The sequence below is a fragment of the Schistocerca gregaria genome, chromosome 2 (genome assembly GCF_023897955.1).
Source record: "Schistocerca gregaria isolate iqSchGreg1 chromosome 2, iqSchGreg1.2, whole genome shotgun sequence".
NCBI lineage: Eukaryota > Metazoa > Arthropoda > Insecta > Orthoptera > Acrididae > Schistocerca > Schistocerca gregaria.
In genome coordinates, this window is record NC_064921.1 from 755,405,666 (window position 1) to 755,424,809 (window position 19,144).

Consider the following 19,144-nt stretch of genomic DNA (forward strand, 5'->3'; position numbering starts at 1 on the left):
ACATCCATTGAATTCATATGGGTGGGTATGAATGAGGATAGTGCACATTATGGCATTAGAACTGTCACAAGGGTTAAATACAAGGAAGACAAAACCGAATGTTGGATCCAAAAATAGATTCCACACAGGGATAATTCAGGGGCCACAAACACATCTATTTATAAAAGAAATAACACTCGGAGACGAAAATTATCTGTGCAATGGGAAACTAACCAAAAGCTGGCATGGAAATTTCATCTGCAGACACGCCACTCTTCAAAGAGTTTAGATTTTTATTGTATTCTTTGGTAAAAGGCCAATTCACACTATCCGTCACGGCACCGTCACGTCACCGCACCATCATGTCAAGAAGTATACTCACTTCCATCACGTCACTTCTCGTCAAGTCAATTCAAGTCACGTGACCTCAACTCGCATTGCTTTCCTCAACAGTTCTTTCCGTGCGTGATTTTCAAGTGTTTTACGCGTGTAGTGCACATACACAACGTGATAGCTTATTTATGTGGATGGTGGAGACCAGATCTGTACGAAAGTGACATTTATTGGACTCTATAATTGTTTGCAACTTGCAGGGATAACTTGTATATTAGAGAAGGAAGACAGAATCGCAAAACAACACAGAAAGTACTTCGGTTCGAAAAAAAATTTTAAGATGGTACACAAGTGCAATTTCATACACAACAGAAGGAGCTTGAGGAAGTGAAACTTGCATTTTCCTTTTTAGAAAGACAAAGCATCAGTTTTTTTCTCATTTGTTACGTCAAACTACACCCAGAATTACTAACAGGAACGAAATGCTTCACGCTGTCATCACATTCTGAGAAAAATTGATTTGGTTGCTAGCCCCGTGCAAATTTTTGTGCAATGATCATATCGCCTCAATACCTTTCCCTTCAAGAAATAAAGTATTTTCTTCAGATGTTGTATTTGACTTTCAATAGTTCAATTCCTTTTTCTGTACTGGGGTAGCTAATGAAAGAACATAAATATTGACCACTAATGCTTGCAAAACTGTTTCACACACAATTCAAAAAGCTACTTAACAATAAATAGTCTTGCTTCAAATACCTATTTATTTCTTTATGCGACAGAATGGTTGACATACAAATAAATTCCACCTACTAATCAGTCTGATTATATGCACAGTGCTTTTTTCAGTTCAAGTTGCTGCCATGTTGCTATCCATTTCATAGTGAAATATTAATTACGATACCAGATTCTATAAATATCCACTCTATAAAAGTACTAGAGGGAAAGTAATTTAGTACATTCATGTCATACAATTCAGACTGCTGTCACACTGCTTCAGTTAATCTGTAGTAATTTATTAAAAATTTTAACAAAACAAATAACGAAATGAAAAAATTTGTAGCTAATAACAAACAACCGATGTCAACCAGTAAGAAATGAAATATGGAGATCAGCGTGAGGCCGAGTATTGGAAGGAAACGAGCTTGTGGGTCACATTATCATCTACGAATGGATGACGTCAGCTGTCAGAACTTTTCTCCAGAGAAACCTTGACTGAGTCGTGACGTTACGAGTTGACCAGTATGGATGCTGCTAGTTGCAGATTGTTTTGACGGGACTGGACGCGACGTGGCGGCCCGTGTGAATTGGCCTATAGGCATTTCGAATAATTAACTTTGAGGTTAACAGCTGCCACATCACACTTGGGACCGATTTCCTGCATATAATCCACAATTTATACAATGATTTATCTCACATATCACGAAGACGACTCGCTACATTCTAGTTTGCTATTCTTGTAGTTCAAGAAGCTGTGAAAATGTACCTCTCGACCACTATCTTCATTTTTTGATAATAAAATTAAAACACATTGATATCGAATAGACTAAAGCAGCAATTACTCCATGATAGCTGCGACAAATTGCTCGTGTTTCGAACCACTGCCACCAGGGAGCAGGGGTGGAAGGAAAGTGGCGCCACAAAGGAGAACGAAGTTGAGCTTTTTGTCGTATGACAAAAGTTGTGTCTCTTACGTTGCGCCACTAAAAAGTGAGAGTTCGCCCACGCAACTGCAGTGTGCCATTAGCTGTGGTGGCACTGTCGTTGCGTGTGTGATCTCGGCTATAAGACACGCGGTGTCAAATGCTGTGACGTCCGCGCCATGGTCTGTCTTTGTCGCTCCCCCCAGCGAGATATCTCCGATTGATGGATCCGACCTGATCTACAAGGCAGCGCATTTGGAAGTACAAGTGCAGAGATCATTAATTTGTAGAATTGAGAATTGCGTAGAATAGAATCTTTGCTGACATTTGTTAGCGGGAATATGAATCAATGTTTATGAAATAGTCTAGAAGGTATAAGACTGGTGGGGAAACAGCTGTCGTAATGGCGGAAGATGGCGACCAGGTAAATAGTTATTGAAGAACTATGAAATTTGTTTGTCATCTTGTTATCAATAGTACCTTTATATTTGAGGTTATGAATGTACAAACAAGTGGATTGTTTTCATTTAAGCTCAGCTGCTACTTTTGTTTGACACTGCTGCATCAAGGTATTTACCGTTTCAGTTAATATGAAATACACGATTAGCGTCAGCATATAGTATTCTTCCTCAATTACTCCGCCGACATGTAGCCGGCGCATGACCACACATTTGTGTTGTTCCCTATTTTCACTTTCTAGCTCGTATTTGACATGAATACTGTGACATTATCCCTGATCTAACATTTAATGTTTTAAGAATTTTAACTTTAAATGATTATATAGTTATTTTGCCTCAGTTAGACAGCTGTTTTGCCCTGGGACCCATCATTGACACTGCATATATTTTTAAATAATCCTTTCACCACCGTGATTAGATTTCCTTTGGCTCACGTAGCCGAAATTATACTCGTTTTTTGATGCTATATACGAATTATTACTACTTTATATAAATAGTGCTCCAGTTTTCTCATCTGGCATTACTTCTGAAATGCCATTGTCATAAACTATATGTTTCTGATTTGCTCTTGATCTGTAAAAATATTTAAAGAAGTATTCCCTCTGTTAATTACTGTACCATTTCTTGTCTTAACTGACAAAATCTGATGCCTACTCAGAGTGATAAGTGTGTGAGGTGACACAGTGGTAAGATACTAAACTTCTATTTGAACTGACAACAGTTCAAATACCCTTTTTCATCATGATTTTCCTAAATCATTTAAGGCAAATTGTGATGGTTCTGCTGAAAATTACAGGACCAATTTCCTTATCCTTCACCAATCAGAGTTTCCAGTAACCTAATTAATTTTAAATACTGTCTTTCGTCTTCCTAAAAATGGCAAGGAACAGTGAGTATGAGTTATCACTCTGTCTAGAATTAACAGATTTTGAGAACGCTTTTGACTTTTTTGCAGCAAGGTATATAAAATGGCATTTGAGAAATGAACCATTATAGCTATGATTTGTTACTTTACTGTAAAATACACAGTTGAAAGCTATAGCCTCTATTTAACTGCAGTAACTTAAATTAAACTTCTAGGCAATGAAATTATGTACATGAAAACTATTCTCAGCAGTTCTAGATCAAGTTGTTAGATTCTTCATTCGTGAATGCTGAGGAGGAGACTTCCCATACAAACAATTTAATGCTTGGAAAACTATTGATGTCACTTTGTATCCTAATGCATGCATTTGCTGCATGCCACTCATACTAAACAACATGAGGGGTAAATACCTACACTATACCTAAACTAAATTCTCTGTATGTGCTCCAAAGTGCATGCCACAGACAAACACAGCTGAATGATGCTGCTGGCTAAAGTGCCATGAGGTACACTGTCCATTACTACTGTGCATTGCCCCACCACCAACATTCTTACCTGTACGTCACTAGCAGCTGTATGCTGTCATTGATTGCGATGGCAACTTTATATTTCAGATTATTGGTAGTTATTCCTGCTTATCTATCACTTGATATTTGTGCTAGTAACTAAAAGGAACTGGAGACAGTGACCAGTTTTATACCTGCAGTTGATACATCATCCTTTCTGTGTTCTTTTCTGGATGGCTTGCATTCAGTCCTCCACTGTTTTGTGGATCTTGGGGCTTGTAGTAAGTTTGAATGTTATATGATGACTTGTATTTTAATCTTCTAAGTACTAACAGATCTGTGTCTTCTTTCTCCTATGCACTAATTTGCCTTTGCTTGTCAATGCTTTGTGTCGTCCTGCTTCCTAAAATACGCTTTTTTGCCAGTGAAATTTCATCATGGTTTAGGTCCTATTATAAGTGATGAAATAACAGTATCAATACATTTCATCTACCTGCTTGTTACTTTTAGGTTCCGGCTATTACTGTTAAGGAGCCTCTGGATCTAGTTCGCCTAAGCTTGGATGAAAGAATTTATGTCAAGATGAGGAATGAACGAGAGCTTAGAGGAAGGCTTCATGTAAGTAGAAGCATAAATTAGATGGAATATTGAGATTGACTTTTTATTTAGTTGCCGTAGTTCTATAAACTCTAATGTTTGAGGCCCACCACTATTTCATTTAAGCCATTTATTTATTGCATTGGTTTTATTTAAATGAGACTGTATAGATTCCAGAACAATATTTGTCTACCAGTACTAGTAGTAGTAGTAGTAGTAGTAGTAGTAGTAGTAGTAGTAGTAGTAGTAGTAGTAGTATATAGTCTCAGAGGAAATATTGACTCGGAGTAATAGTAAAACGTTAGGATGAATGAAAACCCACTTAATGACTGAGGTACTGGTTAGTTAAAAATAAACTAACTCTTATTCGGGAGAAATGCAGTTAAAGTCCACATTTGGCCATCTAGGTTTAGGTTCCCTGTGGTTTCACTGAATTGTTTAGGTTAAATGTTGGCATGGGTTTTTGAAAAGTGCATGGTTAGTTTCCGCCATGAAGCTGAGATTATGTTCTGTACTAATTTTGTAGTTCAGATATTAAAACCTAATATTACTTTTAAATACAAGGCTTTGTCTATCTTGGACGACACAATCAGCTGATTCTTTTGAGTTATGCCAGCAGCCTAATTGTTTTAAGCCAGAAACGACCTTGGTCCTGTTCATCATCGTAATCATTGTCGTGTTCCTTGTGTTTCTCGTTATAACCTTTTATTTCCTACATATTCTACGACATTGTCATTGATGTAGATGACTGGCTAATTGCAATTTATGTTAAAAAGGACAAGCTGTTCTCCCTCCATCCTTTATTTAAAATTGCAATCCAGCTTCTGTATGGTCCAGTTCGTGCTCAGAGCTGAGCAAGTATTAAGGAAAAATAGAAATTCATAAGACTAGAAGTAGTAGTGAGAAATGGCATACAAGCTAATTCATTACCTTCATCTATGCTGGGAATGTCCCGTAACATAATCAGAATAATCAAAATTTGGTTGCCTCACTTTACTCAAAGTAGTATGACTAGGAAGTGGAATGTAACCCTTGGTCTAGGGGTAGCATCTTTGATTAGAAATCAAAACATCCTGGGTTTGGACCCAGCTGCTGCTTCAAGTTTGAATAAAAATGTCCAGAATATTGGCCAAAGACTTCCGGCATAAGAAATCACATGCATCTACCAACAGCATGTAGTCAGAGGGTGGACAAATGTGCTGAGTTTCTGGGCACTCTTATGCCCTTGGAGCAGTAATCTGTCCCTAAAAGACAGAAGAATTAGAATGATCAACAGCATGAGGATCCAGAAGACAATGTAAAACCACTGCATTAAAGACACATTATTTGTATCCACAGAACATGTAGACTGTAATTGAAAAAGTGTCGTGACAATCTCTCCATTGGGAAAAGATTTCAGACTAGCTCCCATTCAGGAGGGGACTACTAATGGGGAGATGACCCTGAGAATAAGACTGAGTAACCAATGAAAGTATAACATTCTACCAACTGGGACATGGATTGTTAGACGTATGAAAGTTGTAGGAAAGTTAGAAAACCTGAAAAGGGAAATGCTAAAGCTCAATCTAGTTACAGTGGTGGTCAGTGAAGTGAAAAAAGAAGACAAGGATTTCTAGTCAGAGGAGAATATTGCATAGTGCTAGTAAGATTTCTTATGAATAGGAAGGCAGGGCAGAGTGTTACTGTGAATAGTACACTGATAGGGCTATTCTCATCAGAATTTACAGCAATCAAACACTGACAACAGTATCTAGAATGAAATTTTCACTCTACAGCGGAGTGTGCGCTGATATGAAACTTCCTGGCAGATTAAAACTGTGTGCCGGACCGAGACTCAAACTCGGGACCTTTTGGAAGGTAGGAGACAAGGTACTGGCAGAAGTAAAGCTGTGAGGACGGGGCGTGAGTCGTGCTTGGGTAGCTCAGTCGGTAGAGCACTTGCCCGCGAAAGGCAAAGGTCCCGAGTTCGAGTCTCGGTCCGGCACACAGTTTTAATCTGCCAGGAAGTTTCACTGACAACAATAGTTCAGGTCTATATGCTGATGTCACAGGCAAAAGATGAAGAGACAGAGAAAGTATATAAGGATACTGAACAGGTAATTCAGTACACAAAGGGGGATGAAAATCTAAGAGTCATGAGGGACTGGACTGTGGTTGTAGACAAAGGAATAGAAGAAAGGGTTGTGGAAGAATATGGACTTGGTAATAGGAATGAGAGAGGGGACAGACTAATAGAGTTCTACAATAAGTTTCATATGGTAATAGTGAATACTCTATTCAAGAATCACAAGATGAGGAGGTATTCATTAAAAAGGCCGGGAAATACAGGAGGATTTCCGTTAGATTGCATCATGATCACGTCGAGATTCCAAAATCGGATATCGGACTGCAAGACGTACCCAGGGGCAGGTATAGACCTGGATCAAAATGTGGTGTCGATGAAGAGTAGGCTGAAGTTTGAGACTAGTCAAGAAGAATCAATGCGAAGTTCTCTGAGGCTATAGATACAGTGATAATGAATAGCTCAGTAGGCAGGTCAGTTGAATAGGGATGGACATCTCTGAAAAGGGCAATCACCAAATTTGGAGAGAAAAATGTAGCTATAAGGAAAGTAACTGCAAAGAAATGATGGATAACAGAAAAAAAACTTCAGTTGGTCAATGAAAGAAGGAAGTACAAAAATGTTCAGGGAAATTCAAGAGTACAGAAATACAACTCATCTGGTAATCAAATAGGAAGTGCAGGGAAGCTGAAGTAAAATGGCTACATGAAAAATGTGAAGAAATCGAAAAATAAATCATTGTCATAAGGACTGAATCGGCATATAGGAAAGTCAAAATAACTTTTGGTGAAATTAAAAGAAAGGGCAGTAACATTAAGGGTGCAATGAGAATTCCACTGTTAAATGCAGAGTAGAAAGCAGACAGGCATAAAAAGTACAGTGAGAGCCACTATGAGGGTGAAGACTTGACTGATGCGATAGAAGAAGAAACATGAATCAATATAGAAGAGGTAGGGGATCCAGTATTAGAATCAGAATTTAAAAGAACTTTGAGAGACCTAAAATCTAATAAGGCACAAGGGATAGATAACATTCCTTCAGAATTTCTAAAACTATTGGGGATGTGGCCGCAAAATGATTATTCATGTTGGCGTGAGACTGGCGGTATACCATCATACCTTCAGAAAAAGTCACCCCCAAAGTTCCCAAGACTGCAAGAGCTGACAAGTGTGAAAATTATAGTACAGTAAGCTTAACAGCTCCTGCATGTGAGTTGCTGACAAGAATAATACAAACAAAAATGGAAAAGAAAATTGAGGATCTGATTATTTTGGTTTTGGGAAAGTAAAGGCTTCAGAGAGACAGTTCTGAAGTTGTGGTTGATAATGGTAGGAGACTGAAGAAAAATCATGTCACTATCATAGGATTCGTTGACCTGGAGAAAGCATTGGGCAATGTAAAATGGTGCAAAATGTTCAGAATCCTGAGAAAAATTGAGTTAAGCTGTAGGGAAAGATAGCTAATACGCAATTTGTACAAGAACCAAGAGGGAACAATAAGACTGGAAGGTCTAGAACGAAGTGCATGGATTAAAAAGGGTGAGATGTAGCCTCTGGCTCCTGCTGTTCCATCCATTTGTCAAAGAAGCAATGATGGAAATAAAAGAAAGAGTTTGATTGAAATTCAAGATGAAGGGATATCAGTGTTATGATTTGCTGATGACATTGCTATCCTCAGTGAAAACAAACAGGATTTGTTGAATGGAATAAATGATCTAATGAGTACAGAATATGAACTGAGGGTGAATAAAAGATGAACGTAATGAGAAGTAGAAGAAATGACAACAGTGACAAATTTAATATAATAATTGCTGATTACGAAGTAGATGAAGTTAAGGAATTCTGCTACCTGTGCAGAAAAATAATCCACAACGGCTGGAGCAAGGAGGGTGTAAAAAGCAGATTAGCACAGGTAAAAAGGGCATTCCTAGTGAAGGGAAGTCTACTGGTATCAAACATATATTTTAATTTGATGAAGAAATTTCTGCGAATGTATATTTGGAGCACAGCATTGTATGGCAGTGAGATATGGACTGCGACAAATGGAATGGGAGAGAATCGAAGCAGTTGAGATGTGGTGCTACAGAAGAGTGTTGAAGATTGGGTGGACTGATGAGGTAAGGAATGAGAGGGGTCTCACCAGAATTGAAAAAGTAATGTATGGAAAACACTGACAAGAAGAAGGGACAGAATGATGGGACATCTGTTAAGATATGAAGTAATAACTTTCATGGTACTGAGGGGCTGTTTAGAATAAAATCTGTAGAGGAAGACAGAGGTTGAGATACATCCAGCAAATAATTGAGGGCATAGGTTGCAAGTTCTCTGAGGTGAAAACATTATCACAGGAGAGGAATTCATGGTGGACCACATCAAACCAGTCAGAAGACTGATAACTCAAAAAAGAACTAGCAAATACAAAATCACTTTTACAAGGTTCTTGGAAATGTTTAGGTAATACAATTTAAGAGAAACAAAATACATACGTGCAGGTAGTCATCCATGTTTTTATAGTAGAAACCACCCCAGTATGTGCTAGAAGTAATCTAGGGTAATCAGGGGAAACCTAAATCATGATGACCAGATGAAAATTGGAGCCTCTACCCACTCACTTTGTTTAAAGCAGTGCTATCTTATTCAGCGTATTCCTAGTGTACAGTACTGTTTCACATTAAAGGTTATTTAATAATGTAAAAGACTAGTGCTACACTTCATTCATATATCTCACATACGCACATGCACATTACGTAAGGACAATAGCAGTGAGGTGGCCCTTTTTTTCCCTGCAAAGTAGGCTCTTTAAGTGCGTGTATAGAGTTTCTTGGGAGCCTGAACGAATTAAGAAGAAAACTAAAACATATCCAACCAGGCACTCTTTTTACAACTTGTCTAAGTTCCTAGACTCACCAGTTGAAAAATTCTGTTACATAGTTACGTGGTAAGCTGCAGTATTATAATAAAGTTGGATAAGAAGTAGTAATGTAAACAGGACTCACTATTTATAAATGTAAGCAAATGTTTACTTTGTAAAATATCAATGTAATAGAATAAATATTAAGCTACGAACAAGAGATAAACAGCAACTACTTGATATAACTGACGATGAAGCAGATTTTTTTCAAAGTAGGAGCTTTCTTTCTAATTTATTTTATTAAATTTAGCTACCATGAGCATCAATAGCATTGAACAACATAGTATAGTTTGTTGTTCACACAGTGATAGTGCTGCTGTTGGAATCCATGCTATCAACTTGGTGTCTTCACAGCACTGGGTGACTACCTTCTTTTTATGACTGACTCCCTGGTGAGTGGCAGGCCCGAGCCTGTGCCAGCTAGCTGCTCAGCTTCACTGTCCAACACAGAGCGGGCACCCACCATAGTCTTCTGTCGTGCCAGGTAGTGTGGTTTAAACACCATCTATCCTGATGCGTTGTATGCTGCAGCCACAAGGCAGTTGAACAGCGAAGGGCTGCCTCTGTCATACATCAAACAGCATGCTGATGAGATGCAGGTTTGAGCTTGGACCAGCTAGCTGCTCAGCTTCGCTGTTGCTATCCAGCACGCAGAGCAGGTACTCACCATTGTATATACTCATGCCATGTACTGCAGTTTAAAAACTAAGTGTCCCAATGTGTTGTATGCTGCAGCCACAAGGTGGCTGAGCAGCGAGGGGACACCTCTGTCATCTCTTTAAATGATGCACTACCATGTGTTAGTTACCTGTGGCTGCACCATAGTCACCACCACCAGCTGCTGCCACTGTCAGCATGTGTACCTCACTGAATGGGCAGGCAGCTGACATCAGTACACTGCGCGACCATGGCTGGTTACATCACAGAGGACAAGACCCCTCCCTCCAGCTATGATTCTGTCTTTATAACTGTCATGAATAAAGGACTTCCTTGATCAGGGGTGTTTTACTGATGGTCTGCCGTTCGTATCCAGTCAATACCATCTCTGCAGCCCACACCTAGATGGGGAAATGGCTCTCTACCATGACTTGCCAACAGCCAGTTCACATGCCCTCTTAGGGGTCACCTGCTGACTTGTAACTTAAATAGTTTTCATGAAATTTTCTTGGAACATTTCTGCAACAAAGAGGCTGTGCTACATGTTGACATCAGCTCTTGCATTATGTTAAATGTTAAGTTTTGTAGTTCGTTCGCAGAGTTTATGTTAATACATTTAAGGGATGGACTCACTGATTTTATGCCTGTCATTATTTGTTTGTATGCAACGTAAACAAACAAAAAAATGTAATAGAGGCACTATTTTAAGGTTTAACTGCAAAGTTAGTGCCACTGTGGATATCCACATCCATGCAGACCTGTAACAATGGTCTTTTTACAGAAGTGAATGGATGAGCATAGCAGATGGTGCTTCTTGTTTTAGGCAATAGCTGCAATGATGAATGATTGAATACCCTTTTAAAAAAATGTGTAAGAGAATGCCTTTGACATTCTTCATCAAAGTAATGAAAGCACAAAAAATACTCATTCTTGTATTTTAATTTACATTTATGTGACGTTGATGGATATTATTCCAGACATACTAAGATTCAGAATCTTATGTTGTAAAATAGTTCAGATTTAAATTCATAGAGCTATACATATGTTCCGACTTGTAATGGTGCCAGTCACAGTATCTGAAAGTTCATTCACTGAATCTGTATAACTCAGAAATCTACACCTCTAAATTTGGTAGTGGAAAATTCTTGATGCAGTATTAATAAAGGCTACAGGTACCACTCACTGCATAGTAAGGGTGTTGAGTCTTCAGTTGTTATTATTATTATTATTATTATTTCTTTTTTTTCTCAGACGTTATGTCTGGTCAAAAATGGAAAGTGACGCAGACCTTGATCAAGCGTGACTTCCTTTTAACTGTACGGTGTATGTTATATTACATTTAGGTACTTTCGGGTAATTAAACATGTATCAATAATTACGGATTTCTGTAGTTGTATATATAAGTTTGGATGTAGTTGTATTGCATTGATGTACTGGTGGATATTGTGTGGTATGACTCCTGTAGTTGATAGTATAATTGGTATAATGTCAACTTTATCCTGATGCCACATGTCCTTAACTCCCTCAGCCAGTTGGATGTATTTTTCAATTTTTTCGCCTGTTTTCTTTTGTATATTTGTTGTATTTGGTATGGATATTTCAATTAGTTGTGTTAATTTCTTCTTTTTATTGGTGAGTATGATTTCAGGTTTGTTATGTGGTGTTTTTTTTTATCTGTTATAATGACTCTGTTTCACTATAATTTGTATTCATCATTCTCCAGTACATTTTGTGGTGCATACTTGTATGTGGGAACGTGTTGTTTTATAACTTTATGTTGTAAGGCAAGCTGTTGATGTATTATTTTTGCTACATTGTCATGTCTTCTGGGGTATTCTATATTTGCTAGTATTGTACACCCGCTTGTGATGAGATCTACTGTTTCCATTTGTTGTTTGCAAAGTCTACATTTATCTGTTGTAGTATTGGGATCTTTCATAATATGCTTGCTGTAATATCTGGTGTTTATTGTTTGAGCCTGTATTTCAATCATGAATCCTTCCATCTCACTGTATATATTGCCTTTTCTTATTCATGTGTTGGATGCATCTTGATCGATGTGTGGCTGTGTTAGATGATACGGGTGCTTGCCATGTAGTGTTTTCTTTTTCCAATTTACTTTCTTTGCATCTGTTGATATGTGATCTAAAGGTTTGTAGAAGTGGTTATAAAATTGCAGTGGTGGAACCGATGTATTTATATGAGTGATTGCTTTGTGTATTTTGCTACTTTCTGCTTGTTCTAGAAAGAATTTTCTTAAATTGTCTACCTGTCCATAATGTAGGTTTTTTATGTCGATAAATCCCCTTCCTTCTTCCTTTCTGCTTGATGTGAATCTTTCAGTTGTTGAATGTATGTGATGTATTCTATATTTGTGGCATTGTGATTGTGTACGTGTATTGAGTGCTTCTAGGTCTGTGTTACTCCATTTCACTACTCCAAATGAGTAGGTCAATATTGGTATAGCATAAGTAATTATAGCTTTTGTCTTGTTTCTTGATGTCAATTCTGTTTTCAGTATTTTTGTTAGTCTTTGTCTATATTTTTCTTTTAGTTCTTCTTTAGTATTTGTATTATCTATTCCTATTTTTTATCTATATCCTAAATATTTATAGGCATCTGTTTTTTCCATCGCTTCTATGCTGTCGCTGTGGTTATCCAATATGTAATCTTCCTGTTTAGTGTGTTTCCCTTGACTATGCTATTTTTCTTACATTTGTCTGTTCCAAAAGCCATATTTATATCATTGCTGAATACTTCTGTTATCTTTAGTAATTGGTTGAGTTGTTGATTTGTTGCTGCCAGTAGTTTTAGATCATCCATGTATAGCAAATGTGTGATTTTGTGTGGGTATGTTCCAGTAATATTGTATCCATAATCTGTATTATTTAGCATGTTGGGTTGTGGGTTTAGAGCAAGGCAGAACCAGAAAGGACTTAATGAGTCTCCTTGGTATATTCCACACTTAATCTGTATTGGCTGTGATGTGATATTTGAATTTGTTTAGGTATTAAGTGTGGTTTTCCAATTTTTCATTACTATGTTTAGGAACTGTATCAATTTAGGATCTACTTTGTATATTTCCAATATTTGTAGTAACCATGAGTGGGGTACACTATCAAAAGCTTTTTGGTAATCAATGTATGCGTAGTGTAGCGACCTTTGTTTAGTTTTAGATTGATATGTTACCTCTGCATCTATTATCAGTTGCTCTTTACATCCTCGTGCTCCTTTGCAACAGCCTTTTTGTTCTTCATTTATAATTTTGTTCTGTGTTGTATGTGTCATTAATTTCTGTGTAATGGCTGAAGTTAATATTTTGTATATTGTTGGTAGGCATGTTATGGGGCGATATTTAGCTGGGTTTGCTGTGTCTGCTTGATCTTTAGGTTTCAGATAAGTTATTCTATGTGTAAGTGTATCAGGGAATGTGTATGGGTCTACGATGTAACTGTTAAATAATTTAGTTAGATGTGAACGTGTTGAGCTGAACTTCTTTAGCCAGAAATTTGCTATTTTATCTTTTTCAGGGGATTTCCAATTGTAAGTAGAATTAATTGCTTGGGTGAATTTATGTTGCAAAATCACTTCAGGCATTTGTGGTATCATCTTGTATGTATCTGTTTCTGCTTGTATCCACCGTGCATGCCTGTTATGTTGTACCGGGTTTCACCATATGTTGCTCCACAAGTGTTTCATGTCTGTTATGTTTGGTGGCTTGTCTATTTTAATGTGTGTGTTATCTATTGTCTGGTGAAATTTCTTTTGGTTTGTGTTGAATGTTTGGTTTTGTTTCCTTCTATTTTCACTTTTTTTGTAACTTGTAAGTCGTTTGGCCAATGCTTGTAATTTCTGCTTCTTTTCATCTAATTGCTCTATCGCTTCTTGTTGTGAGATTTTACCTAACATTCTTCGTTTTTTTACTGACATTTCATTTCTTATAAATTGTGTTAGCTGTCCGGTGTCTTTTCTCAGTTATTATTATTATTATTGTTGTTGTTGTTGTTGTTATTTCATGTGGCTCAACAGCCGAGAGACAAGTCTTTCAATTAGAGGCTACTTCAACTTTAGTGTTCCTAATCTACCCCAGTTGTCGATTGGAGCAAGAAGCCTACAGTTTAATGTGAAATCCAAACTGTGCCATTCCTGGTGGCTCCTCACATCATTGAGAGTTGCAAGCTACATTAAAGGCAAACTTAAAATTTCCGTAGTCCAACCAGCATTTAATCCCGCAGCACCTTGTTCGCCAGGCAGGTGCTTCACTGCTAACCCACTAGGTCTAACAAGTCAGCGATACATCTTCATATATATAAAATTATTTATGGTATTGTGTTGTTTTGTAGAACATTCTTTGTATGTGTAAAAAAGAATGTTCTTTGATGGGGTGGGCAGTTTCCTGTCTCTTTTTGAGCTGATGATGCCCGTGGGGACAAAGAAAATGTCTGCCCAGGATAATTTTGAGGCTCTATTTACTTAAACACTTTCACTCTCATTCTCTTCAGCTTGCACATTGATGGATTATTCAAGGGTCTAAACTTAAACAAGTTTATTGATTGCGTAAGTTATTTGTCCTCATCAGGATGTAAATACATGATATATCCCCAATGAATTTACTGAATTTTATACAGATTTGGATGCATTCGTGGTGGCACTAGTGTGAGTGAGACTTGATTGCTGTAAAGTTACTACTCAGAATGGATCATACAAATGGCATTCATGTTATCCAACAGTTGCATTCAGTCCGCAAAAATGCTGGATAGGCAGAGTTGGCTGGTATAGTGGCACATGGGAATCAACAGCGATTTAGTCAATACTGCAAGGAAGGAAACTTATGAGAAACGCATTGTAGCATAGTATTCTTTCACTGTCAAGAACAATGAGCTATGACTCGAGAATAATTAGCAAAATGTAAGGATTAATTAATAAACTGTTGTCCATAAAAATCAGTCTTTCACCTTGGACACTTCTCCCTTTGACCATTCAGATGGGATGTAATTAACTTTACGCATCTCTGAACAGAAAATTATATGGTAAAGTATGGCTTCATATTCTGGCAACAGGGACCATTAGTTCATAAAGTTTGAATCAGACAAGGTCCACTGTATAAACTAAACTCTAAGGTGTTTTACTCTGCCTCTGCAAGTGAGTGGTCAGTGCGCCTGGCTGCCATGTGGGGGTCAAGTATCAGTTGCCAATACTGCAAGGGATTTTCTCAGGATTCACTCAGGCTTACGATGCCAGTTGAGGAAGTTACTCAAACGGGAAGTAGTAGGTCCAAAAAGATCAGGAAAGGAGACAGTGGCTAGGGAAGTGGTATGCTGATCCCATGCCCCTCCATACCACATCCAAAGGCAGTATGTTAGAGGATGACGTGATGGCTGGTTGACTTTTCACTGTCCTTTGGGCTTGAGCTCAGACTTTAATACAGTTTTTGTAAAGATGCACACTACCAAAGAAAAATCTCACCTGGTAACCTACAGAAACTTAAAAAATGTTAACCATGACGCTCTTCAAAAGGATTACTCAGACATCCCTTGGCATAATATAAGCAATGGACCGACTTTACACGGAAAAATTCGGCAATTATGTCGGAAAATTATTGCGCTGTATGATAAACATGCTCCTCAACGCACTGTCAAGGTAAAGAGAGCTCCCGCTCCGTGGCTCACCACTGCATTTACGCCAGTTAATGAATAAACGTGATGCTGCACATAGGGTCTTCAAGCGTAACCCAACTCCCGAGGTGTACGAAGCTTATAGGAAACTCCAAAACAGAACCAAGCAAATCGTGAGGAATGCCAAAATCAGACATGCCCGTTCTGCTGTATGCGGCATATCAAAACCTGCTGCACTGTGGAAAAAGCCGCGCAGTTTCGGTATAGGGAAGCGAAGATCTGACGCTGTTTATCAAGTGTCTGCAGAAGAATTAAACGATTTCTTCTCAATAGCTGTAAACTGCCACGCAGCGACAAATTACCAGCCCCAAGATATCAGTCTCTCGAGAGACAAGTTTTTCCTAAAACATGTCACTACCGGCACAGTACACAAGACAATTATGAGAATCTCTTCCGAGGCAGTAGAAAATGATGGAGTGAGCATTGGCATGATTAAGAACGTCATAGACACTATTATTCCAGTTATCACAGACATCTTCAACCTGTCTCTTGTCAGTAGTACATATCCTACTGAGTGGAAGCAAAGTTTAACTCAACCTATACCCAAGACTGACAACCCTAAGTCGCCAGGTGACTACAGGCCGATCAGCATACTACCTGCAATATCTAAAGCCCTAAAATACATCGTCCATGAACAGCTGACGGATTACCTCAAAACCCATAACATCCATGACGAATATCAGTCAGGCTTTCGAAAGCACCATAGTACAGCAACTGCATTAATCAAAGTAACTGATGACATTAAACATGCTATGGACAGACGTGAAGCTACTATTCTAACACTGCTTGACTTTAGCAAGGCTTTTGACACAGTTGACTTCGATATATTACTAATTAAAATGAAACAGCTGAATTTCTCAAACAGCGCAATACACTGGTTCGACAGCTACCTCAAAAACAGAAGTCAACAAGTCATTTGTGGTTCGGAAAAGTCATCATGGAAAAACGTGCGCTCTGGAGTTCCCCAAGGCTCCATCCTTGGTCCACTACTCTTCTCACTGTACATTAATGATATTTCTTCAGTGATTCACTCCTGCAACTACCATCTATATGCCGATGACATCCAACTGTACATAAGTGCAAGCCTCAAAAACATTGCTGACGCAGTAGCGAGTATGAACACAGATCTTTGCTCTGTTTCTCGATGGGCACAGAACCTAGGTCTGAAACTAAACCCCAAGAAATCCCAGGTCATACTTATATCTCATCCAAAGTTAATCAGCCGGTACTTTCGCGAAACAGTCCCTAAAATACTTCTCAATGGTACCCAACTACCATACCAAAAAAACAGTAAAAGACCTTGGAATAATCTTGGATGAACACCTAAACTGGGAAGAATAAACAGTCACAGCTTGACGGAAATCGCTCTCCTCCCTACATGCAGTTCAAAAATTTAGAAAAATATTTCCAACCCATGTTAAACAAAAATTAGTCCAAACACTAGTCTTGCCTAATCTTTACTACTGCGATGTAGTTCAACACGGCACAAATAGTGAAAATTCTAGATGCCTCGAGCTAGTGATGAATGCTTGCGTTAGATACGTGTGCAATATTTGGTTGTATGATTATATCAGTCCTTCATACTCCCAGCTAGGTTGGATACGCCCACATAAGGCACGTGATCTCCACACAATGTGCTTACTTCATTGATTTCTTAGCCACTGGTGCCCCCAATACTTATCTTCTCACATTAAACACTTATCATCATTCCACAGTCGCAATACCAGATCGGATACGTCTAGCATCTTGGCTGTACCTTTACATAACACACAATCTTTCTCCGTGTCATTCTCCATCTCGGCCATACGACTATGGAACGCGCTCCCCTGTGATCTGCGTCTTATCCAGAACTACTCAACATTCAAGAGGTAACTCAAAACTTACATATTAGGGACGGTATAGCCACCATTGTTGTGCCCCTCCCATCTCTTTCTTTCTCCTCTCCATCACAGCTTCGAATTTTACCATTCTATTTCTCTTCCTCTAACCTATCTACCTCTCATATATCTCTTTCACCCCATTCTGTCGTCTTATGTCTCTGCTCCATGAAAATAACTCACAAGCTGCAAGAACATAACGAGGAAATTCCCAACTAACAATGGGGCTGACATTCACAAAAGAAAAGTATGTTTACTTTCAGATACATAGTCATTATTATTATCATTATTATTCTTGATTGTTATAATTATTTTTTATTGTTATAATTATCATTGTACTACTGTTATAATCTCTATTTTTTTCCTTAACATCAATACTGCATAATACGTTATATGTCCTTAATGTTCTGTAGAAAATGTAACTCGTTCAATCTGAGTACGCCTGGTTAGGTGTAAGAGAGGGCCTGAAGGCCCTAATCTTGCCAGGTAAAATAAATGCATAAATAAATAAATATGTGCATGGGGGACCCCCTTAGAATAGGCTGTTCCAACTCAGCTCTAGGTGCCTTGATCACTCCCAGCTTGCCAGCTGGGCAGGAGGAGGTGGTAGGGTGCTCATCAAGTGGCCCTATTGCACCTAGTTCTATTGCCTGCTCACTTACAATGGGAACAACCAAATGAAAACAAGCGAGTCGATCAGTTGTTAGAAAAAGGTTGACTCGTCCATTTTCACACATTCATCCATGTGAAACCAGTGTAAGGGAGCAACCAAATGTAAATGTCGTGTGACTAGGGCCTCCCGTTGAGTAGACTGTTTACTGGGTGCAAGTCTTTCAATTTGATGCCACTTTGTCGATTTGCGCGTTGATGGGATGAAATGATGATGATAACGACAACACCACACCCAGTCCCTGAGCGGAGAAAATCTCCGACCCAGCCGGGAATCAAAACCGGGCCCTTAGGGTTGACAGTCTGTCACACTGACTACTCAGCTACTGGGGGCGGACAGTAACCAAATGAAAACAATAGATTTATTCAGTTGTAGTTTTACATACCATTTGAACTACTCACTCATTCCATTGAGTGATTCCTGTCTGTAGGAGCAACTAGATGAAAAAACTTGATTTAGTTGTTTGTAGTTTTAGGTATCGGCTGGATTATCATTCATTCACTTTTTTCGAGTGAAACCAGTCTGTGGGAGCAACCGAACGAAATTCAATAAAACCCATTGCAGCTTTGCATTGAATTATTCATTCTTTCTTCTCAAGTTTCTCTATCAGTTCAACCATATATTCATTTTCTTCCTTTCTTTCCTTCCTTTTTTTTTTATTGAAACCCCTTTTTAGAGTTTTAGTTGACTGAGCCATCCACTCATTCTTAAGTGAAACCATTACTTTCATTAGTGAAGTAAAGAAATGGTACACAACCCCAGTAAACGTACTCCAGGGGATAGCCCTGTCTCCAGGTGTACATGAAATAATCACAGAAGGTACACTGCAGTTAAAATAAGCATTATACATATTCATTTAATTATGTATTGAAAGGGTGATTCTTCTTTTCATCATTTAAATTCTTCTTTTCATCA

At 38.3% G+C, this 19,144-nt stretch overlaps 1 protein-coding gene across 1 annotated transcript in view; it reads left to right on the top strand.

The window, feature by feature from the left end:
• The first annotated feature begins 1,957 nt into the window (after positions 1-1,957).
• Positions 1,958-19,144, top strand: part of LOC126334948 (U6 snRNA-associated Sm-like protein LSm3) — a 42,280-nt gene continuing 25,093 nt past the window's right edge. The window contains exons 1-2 of the mRNA XM_049997691.1: positions 1,958-2,376; positions 4,292-4,399. Coding sequence (XP_049853648.1) covers positions 2,356-2,376; positions 4,292-4,399 — 129 coding nt within the window. The 5' untranslated portion in view covers positions 1,958-2,355. The remainder of the gene's footprint in view (positions 2,377-4,291; positions 4,400-19,144) is intronic.